Source organism: Hyla sarda, chromosome 9 (assembly GCF_029499605.1).
Source record: "Hyla sarda isolate aHylSar1 chromosome 9, aHylSar1.hap1, whole genome shotgun sequence".
NCBI classification, from domain to species: Eukaryota; Metazoa; Chordata; class Amphibia; order Anura; family Hylidae; genus Hyla; species Hyla sarda.
In genome coordinates, this window is record NC_079197.1 from 6,018,838 (window position 1) to 6,028,259 (window position 9,422).

The 9,422-nt window shown below is 39.9% G+C and overlaps 2 protein-coding genes across 2 annotated transcripts in view; one reads left to right on the forward strand and one right to left on the reverse strand.

Annotated features, from left to right (window-relative positions):
• ABCA2 (ATP binding cassette subfamily A member 2) overlaps positions 1-7,468 on the reverse strand; it is a 119,199-nt gene extending 111,731 nt beyond the window's left edge. Inside the window, exon 1 of the mRNA XM_056538175.1 lies at positions 7,322-7,468. Within this exon, the coding sequence (XP_056394150.1) occupies positions 7,322-7,453 (132 nt within the window). The 5' untranslated portion in view covers positions 7,454-7,468. The remainder of the gene's footprint in view (positions 1-7,321) is intronic.
• Positions 2,354-5,468, forward strand: FUT7 (fucosyltransferase 7). The gene is made up of 2 exons (XM_056538191.1): positions 2,354-3,584; positions 4,161-5,468. Exon 2 carries the CDS (start codon positions 4,166-4,168, stop codon positions 5,198-5,200), a length of 1,035 nt encoding a protein of 344 aa, XP_056394166.1. The 5' UTR covers positions 2,354-3,584; positions 4,161-4,165; the 3' UTR covers positions 5,201-5,468.
• Positions 7,469-9,422: the final 1,954 nt, after the last annotated feature.

Consider the following 9,422-nt stretch of genomic DNA (forward strand, 5'->3'; position numbering starts at 1 on the left):
GTGTATTATATGTTCCTCAGCAGCTGAGGTGTGTATTATATATTCTGCAGTAGCTGAGGTGTGTATTACATGTTCTGCAGCAGCTGAGGTGTGTTTTATATGTTCTGCAGCAGCTGAGGTGTGTATTACATGTTCTGCAGCAGCTGAGGTGTGTATTACATGTTCTTCAGCAGCTGAGGTGTGTATTATATGTTCTTCAGCAGCTGAGGTGTGTATTATATGTTCTGCAGCAGCTGAGGTGTGTATTATATGTTCTGCAGCAGCTGAGGTGTGTATTATATGTTCTGCAGCAGCTGAGGTGTGTATTATATGTTCTTCAGCAGCTAAGGTGTGCATTATATGTTCTACAGCAGCTGAGGTGTGTATTATATGTTCTTCAGCAGCTGAGGTGTGTGTTATACTTTTCTGCAGCAGCTGAGGTGTGTGACATAACTGAAATAAATGGAGGTCTGCACAAGTTGTAGGCTTTGGAGATAAAATCTCCCCGCATTCCCTGCATGTTCAGCATCTGCACCCAGCTTTCTCTAGTGATTTGCATTCTCAGTCTCTACACCGAGCTCTGTACAGTCACCTAATGAAGCAAAAACTAGATGCCCCCCCCCCCCCCCCCCAAGCTGTAAGACATCTGCCCACCACCCTGCCTACTGTTTCCAATAACCCCAGTCAGCAAAACTGGATCCAATCTGCAACGTACGAGCTGCCACCCTGGGTTCACTTATTCTAACCAGCAAAGGGCATGAAAAGGGCAAACCTGGGACCCACCCTGCGTGAGATGTGTTCTTTCCATTTGTAACCTACTTATTGGTTTCCTGTTTGTTTTTGAAGGTACCAACCTCAACCAGGAACTAGGGTTGTGTTTTCCAACCAGTGTGCCTCCAGCTGTTGCTAAACTACAACTCCCAGCATGCCCGGACAGCCTTCGGTTGTCCGGGCATGCTGGGAGTTGTAGTTTGGCAACAGCTGGAGGCATACTGGTTGGAAAATACTGGCATAGAGGTAGTGTAGTGTTCCTGATAATAGTTGTATCAGATGAATGATGCCTTGGTCATGTGATGCCCCCTAGCCTATGGCTGTGGGAAAAAGTCTATAGTCCAGACTCCTCTTCCAGGAGAGGGAGTTGACCCAACCAGTCCAAACAGTCTAAGTCGAACCCGAACCACTTACCTCCTCTCGCTAGGCAAACTTACACCTAGGCCAAAGTGTTACTTCAAGGTGGCTGTTCTGTTCCATTTCACGCTGTGAGGATAAAGTGCTTCAAGTCTTCAGCTCCAAGAAGAAGTTTCATCTTGGTTAGAGGAGAGTACCAAGCTGGACAAGGGCCCCTCTGCATACACTAATCTCTTTAGTGACCTATGGTGTAATGGCTGGCGAAGTCTTTTTTTAATTATTATTATTATTTATTCTTTTTAATTTTAGGACAATTGCTGCTTCTTTTTTTTTAACACTTGGACATCTACTTAAATGTTTAACTAAAATAAAACATGGCGCTGCTGACTATAGAAATAGGGAAGGGAGGAGCCAAAGTTTTCTGAACAGCCAATAGTACACTTAATCTGCCATTGAGCTGAGGTATGTAGTATGAGGTTCTGCAGCAGATAAGCTATGTACTAAGAGGTTCTGCAGCAGTTAAGATATGCATTCTGAGTTTCTACAGCTGCTGAGATGTCTACTGTGAGGTTTTGCAACATCTGAGGTTTGAAGTATAATGATCTGCAGAAGCTGGGTGGCTATTAGGAGGTGCTGCAGCAGGTGAGGTGTGTTGTGTGAGGTTCTGCAGCTCTGATACATGCATTATGAGGTCCTACAGTTGCCACAAGGTTTGATAACAGCTGAGGTATGAGGATCTGCAGCAGCTTAAGTGCCTATTAGGAGATTATGCAGCAGCAGAGGTGTGTAGGATGAGGTTCTGCAGCATTGAGATATGCATTATTATGCAGCTGAAGTGTCAATAAGGAGGTTCTGCAGCAGCTGAGGTGTGTTGTATGAGGTTCTGTAGCATTGAAATATACATAATTATGCTGCATAAGTGCCTATAAGGAGGTTCTGCAGCAGCTAAAGTGTGTTGTATGAGCTTCTGCAGCATTAAAATATGCATTATTATGTAGCTGAAATGAATATAAGGAGGTTCTGCAGCAGCTGAGGTGTGTTGAATGAGGTTCTGCTGCATTGAGATATGCATTATTATGTAGCTGAAGTGCCTATAAGGAGGTTGTGCAGGAGCTGAGGTGTGTTGCATGAGGCTCTGCAGCATTGAGATATGCATTATTTTGTAGCTGAAGTGCCCATAAGGAGGTTCTGCAGCAGCTGAGGTGTGTTGCATGAGGTTCTGCAGCATTGAGATATGCATTATTTTGTAGCTGAAGTGCCCATAAGGAGGTTCTGCAGGAGCTGAGGTGTGTTGCATGAGGTTCTGCAGCATTGAGATATGCATTATTTTGTAGCTGAAGTGCCTATAAGGAGGTTCTGCAGCAGCTGAGGTGTGTATTGTGAGGTTCTGACTAGTCATTCCCTTTACCAGTGATGGTCTATGATGGAGCTGGTATCTATATGACTGGCACCGAGTGTGCAATCTCATCAACACCGGAACCCTACGGGTACAAATCTGACAAAACTCAAAGGGTAGTGGTAAAGGGGGAAGGAGGGGGAGGAGGGCACAGGAGGCCGAAAAGCAGAAGGAACTGAGTCTGATGGCAGCTGTGAAACTCTGAAGACACTTCTTCCCGCTGAGACACCTGCCTACAATCTCTGCCAACCCTGGACCCGACCATCCAGAGATAGAAGGAGATCTGAGGGCAGGGAAACCCAGAACTGGGCACTAATCTATAGGGCTTCTACCTACCTCATCCAGCCAATGATCATCACTGACCCTGCAGACCACCATCTACTGACCACTGTGTGAGCCAGGACCCCAGGAGCTGCAGTCATCTAGAGAGCATCTACCTACCTACCTCATCCAGCCAATGATCATCAATGACCCTGCAGACCACTATCTACTGACCACTGTGTGAGCCAGGACCCCAGGAGCTGCAGTCATCTAGAGAGCATCTACCTACCTACCTCATCCAGCCAATGATCATCAATGACCCTGCAGACCACTATCTACTGACCACTGTGTGAGCCAGGACCCCAGGAGCTGCAGTCATCTAGAGAGCATCTACCTACCTACCTCATCCAGCCAATGATCATCAATGACCCTGCAGACCACTATCTACTGACCACTGTGTGAGCCAGGACCCCAGGAGCTGCAGTCATCTAGAGAGCATCTACCTACCTACCTACCTACCTCATCCAGCCAATGATCATCAATGACCCTGCAGACCACTATCTACTGACCACTGTGTGAGCCAGGACCCCAGGAGCTGCAGTCATCTAGAGAGCATCTACCTACCTACCTCATCCAGCCAATGATCATCAATGACCCTAAAGACCACCATCTACTGACCATGGTGTGAGCCAGGACCCCAGGAGCTGCAGTCATCTATGGGGGTTCTACCTACCTCATTCAGCCAATGATCATCAATGACCCTGCAGACCAACATCTACTGACCACGGTGTGAGCCAGGACCCCAGGAGCTGTAGTCAAGGTAGGTTGTAGGAATCACTTACAAGGGTAAGAATAAAATCATGGTGTGGAATTTTTTGTGGTTTCTTCTCGGGTTTGACTTGATCTTGAACCATATGGTCTCCCATTATTGAGCCACAGTATGGGCCAAAGAGCAGGACCCATGGCCATTCCCTGGCCTCCATCTAAGGCAATGGTCTCAAACTTTGGCCCTTCATATGTTGCAAAACTTCAACTCCCAGCAAATGGTTGTCCGGGCATGCTTGGAGTTGAAGTTTTGCAACATCTGAAGGGCCACAGTTTGAAACCACTGGTCTAAGAGATCATGTTCCAGATGGGCTTTGAATTAGCTGTTGGGTAATGACGTGATCCCTAATGGAGGTCTCCATAGTCGGTCTGGCATGATAGTCAGTGGGACAATATTAAGGACTCAGGAGGAAGTCTGGCTTCCTCACTGATGGGTCCCTCAATGAAAAAGATGCCTTTTTTTGGAGTCTTTCCTCTACTAAGCGATATTAAAACATATAAAATGGGGTTCACAATGGTTTCGGGTCTTCGTGGTCTCACTGTCTGACCAGGTTCTTCCACCTCTCCTCAGGTAAAATGGCTGTAGGCCGGATACTGAAGCAAGGGTCAACATTGGGAAGTGTCCTTTTCCTGGCCATGTTTGCCTGGAACATACGATTTGTTCTATTCTTTGGCTCTGAAGGAAGCTCGGCCGCTCCTAACAATGAGATCACCGTACTGATTTGGCATTGGCCGTTCCTCAAGCCCATGAACATATCAGGAGACGTCTGTCTCAACATCTACAACATCCAGGACTGTAGGTTGACGGACGACCGGAAGATGTTCAACCGTAGCAATGTCGTTGTGTTCCACCACAGAGAGCTGAACACCAGAGGTCACAAGATGCCTGCTGGGCCTCGACCTCCTCAGCAGATGTGGGTTTTGGCAACTCTAGAGTCTCCATCCAATACCAAAGGGCTTTGGAAATGGAATAACACCTTCAACTGGACATTGACTTATCACGAAGACTCGGACATCTTCGCACCATATGGACAGATGGTGCATAATCTGCCCATGGCATTGAATGACACCGAGAAGACCGGTTTGGTCTCTTGGGTGGTGAGTAATTACCGACACGTTCAAGAAAGGGTTAAGTTCTTCAAAAGGTTCTCTTTATACCAAAAAGTGGACGTGTATGGTAAAGCCAGCAGAAGACCTTTATGTCCCTCGTGTCTTCTTTCAACCATGTCCAAGTACCTCTTCTACCTGGCATTGGAGAACTCCGTGCATAAAGACTACATCACAGAGAAGTTATGGAGGAACGCCTTCCATGTTGGTGCCGTCCCTATAGTCCTTGGTCCACCACGGGAGAACTATGAAAAGTTCATACCGTCTGACTCCTTCATCCACGTCTCAGACTTCCCATCACCCAAACATCTATCAGACTTTATAGGAACAATCACCCCACAACGATACAAAGAGTTCTTCCGCTGGAGACAAGACTATGGCGTCAAACTGTACAACGACTGGAGAGAAAGATTCTGCATGATCTGTGCCAAGTATCCGAGTCTGAACAAGACCAAAGTCTACGCAGATATAGAGGGCTGGTATAATAGTGAAAATGTACGGTGAGCGATTACAATTACATAGGGGGAACAGTGCTGAGCCCTAAACTATAACTACTATAATACTGCTCCTATATACAAGATTACAACTATAATACTGCTCCTATATACAAGAATATAACTACTATAATACTGCTCCTATATACAAGAATATAACTACTATAATACTGCCCCTATATACAGGAATATAACTACTATAATACTGCTCCTATATACAAGAATATAACTACTATAATACTGCTCCTATATACAAGAATATAACTACTATAATACTGCTCCTATATACAAGAATATAACTACTATAATACTGCTCCTATATACAAGAATATAACTACTATAATACTGCTCCTATATACAAGAATATAACTACTATAATACTGCTCCTATATACTAGAATATAACTACTATAATACTGCTCCTATATACAAGAATATAACTACTATAATACTGCTCCTATATACTAGAATATAACTACTATAATACTGCTCCTATATACAAGAATATAACTACTATAATACTGCTCCTATATACTAGAATATAACTACTATAATACTGCTCCTATATACAAGAATATAACTACTATAATACTGCTCCTATATACAAGAATATAACTACTATAATACTGCTCCTATATACAAGAATATAACTACTATAATACTGCTCCTATATACAAGAATATAACTACTATAATACTGCCTCCTATATACAGGAATATAACTACTATAATACTTCTCCTATATACAAGAATATAACTACTATAATACTGCTCCCTATATACAAGAATATAACTACTATAATACTGCTCCTATATACAAGAATATAACTACTATAATACTGCTCCTATATACAAGAATATAACTACTATAATACTGCCCCCTATGTACAGGAATAAAACTACTATTATACTGCTTCTATATACAAGAATATAACTACTATAATACTGCTCCTATATATAGGAATATTACTACTATAATACTGCTCCTATATACAAGAATATAACTACTATAATACTGCTCCTATATACAAGAATATAACTACTATAATACTGCTCCTATATATAGGAATATTACTACTATAATACTGCTCCTATATACAGGAATATAACTACTATAATACTGCTCCTATATACAAGAATATAACTACTATAATACTGCTCCTATATACAAGAATATAACTACTATAATACTGCTCCTATATACAGGAATATAATTACTATAATACTGCTCCTATATACAAGAATATAACTACTATAATACTGCTCCTATATACAGGAATATAACTACTATAATACTGCTCCTATATACAAGAATATAACTACTATAATACTGCTCCTATATACAAGAATATAACTACTATAATACTGCTCCTATATACAGGAATATAACTACTATAATACTGCTCCTATATACAAGAATATAACTACTATAATACTGCTCCTATATACAAGAATATAACTACTATAATACTGCTCCTATATACAGGAATATAATTACTATAATACTGCTCCTATATACAAGAACTACTATAATACTGCTCCTATATACAAGAATATAACTACTATAATACTGCCTCCTATATACAAGAATATAACTACTATAATACTGCTCCTATATACAAGAATATAACTACTATAATACTGCTCCCATATACAAGAATATAACTACTATAATACTGCTCCTATATACAAGAATATAATTACTATAATACTGCTCCTATATACAAGAATATAACTACTATAATACTGCCTCCTATATACAAGAATATAACTACTATAATACTGCTCCTATATACAAGAATATAACTACTATAATACTGCCCCTATATACAAGAATATAACTACTATAATACTGCTCCTATATACAAGAATATAACTACTATAATACTGCTCCTATATACAAGAATATAACTACTATAATACTGCTCCTATATACAAGAATATAACTACTATAATACTGCTCCTACATACAAGAATATAACTACTATAATACTGCTCCTATATACAAGAATATAACTACTATAATACTGCTCCTATATACAAGAATATAACCACTATAATACTGCCCCTATGTACAAGTGTGTACTGTATATATATATATATTACTGCATATAAGTGAATATAGTACCTTACATATTTGTAGGTTAACCTGTTGCACTTTTTTCCGTTGTACAATTTGCACAGTTTTCTCCGTAGTATGACGGTGGAGGAGCCGTCCTCTGTACGGTGTATGGTTTTGCACTTATATTCTTTATGTACCACCATAGAGCTGCTTTATAATGTCTTCTACCACTGAAGATAATGGGGGGAGATTTATCAAAACCTGACTCCAGTAATAGTTGCTGAGTTGCCCAACCAATCGGGTCGCTTCTTTCCTTTTTGAAAAGCCTGTGAAGAAGCGATCTGATTGGTTGCTATGGGCATCTGGTCCACTTTTCCTCAGCACAGGTCTTGATGAATCCCCCCAATGAATATTGATTGTATTTCTGAGACCTTTGTCGGCCATGTTTTGCTCTTTGTTTTCTCTTTTGTTTAAAAGGAGTTCTCTGGTGGAAAACACATTTTTTTCAAATCAACTGGTGTCCTAAAGTTATACAGATTTGTAAATGACTTCTATATAAAATTCTTAATCCTCCCAGGATTTATCAGCTGCTGTATGCTCAAGAGGAAGTTGTGTAGTTCTTTCCAGTCTGACCACAGTGCTCTCTGCTGCCACCTCTGTCTGTGTCAGGATCTGTCCAGAGGTTTGCTGTGGGGATTTGCTCCTACTCTGGACAGTTCCTGGTGTCAGCAGAGAGCACTGTGGTCAGACTGGAAGAAAACTACACAACTTCCTGTGGAGCATACAGCAGCTGATAAGTACTGAAAGAATTACGTTTTTTAATAGAAGTAATTTACTAATCAGTTTAACTTACTGGAGAAAGTTGATATGATTTTTTTATTTGGAGACGTCAGAGGAAATAGCTAACTTCTCCCCATGACTGTGAGAGCCCCACTGGGGACAAGGGGCCGATGGGAGTGATGCATTGTGGGTGTTGTAGTTGTCATTTGTATCAATCATTAAATGGCTTCCTCCATGGTGTCGTCTGTGTCGCTCCTCACACCCACAGGGGGAATTCGTACAAATCTCGGCGGCGTTCACACGTCTGATGAGTCAAATAGAGACGGCTGGTGAGACGCCCTGGGTGCCAGTATGAATCACATGACATTAACGGGTAAATATACGATCGAGGGTTACAGGAAACCATCTTCACCTAGTGACACATAGCGGGCTTGTACCATCAGTTATCGAAATAAAATAAAAAAGAAATACATTTTTTAATTTTAAAACAGTGGGCGGGGCCTGACCAACCACTCTTAGTCACATGATCAACTACTTGGTGTTCGCGTAAAATGACAACTACATCCTCATCATCACCGGGTGAGAAATGTGATCGCTACAATTTTTTTTTTAAATGTAATTTTAATTTATTTAAATTTAATAAATGTAATAAATGAATGAATGAATGAATGAAAAAAATACATGGATAATAAGCAAAATAAAAAAATTAAATGGATAAAAAAATGTTAAGTCAAATTAATAAATGAATAATATATTAAATAAAGAAATTAAATGAAAATTCAAATAAAAAATACATAAAATCAATAAATGGATCCAAATAAATAAATAAAAAATAAATAAATAAGTTGTAAACTAGGCTTTTCTTTACCGGTGTCGATTTTTTTTTTTTGTCTGATCCCGTCTATGATGTAAATATGTCGGCCAAGGCAGGGGTGACTAACCCCAGGACAAATGCCCCACCGGCGCCCCCTATTTACTCCCCCGAAATCTGTGCATATTGGTCATGAATGATACATAAGTAACTCCGCATATGATAAGCCTGAAGGAGCCCAATTATAAAGGGGTAAGTGATGAAATGATTAACTCTAAATAAATTATATGAAGACATTTTATTAATAAATACAGAAATAACAAATACAAATATTAATAATCAAATAATAAGAGAATATAAATTAATATAATATACATAATCAATAGAATATAAATATATAAGTAAATAACTTAATTTATATGTACATTTATTTTATTAAGTAAAATAAATATATACCAAAACTTTGGACGCCTTCTCATTCAGAGTTTTCTTTATTTCCTGACTATGAATATTGTAGATTCGCACTGAAGGCATCAAAACTCTGAATTATCACATGTGGAATTATAGACATAAAGGGGGAG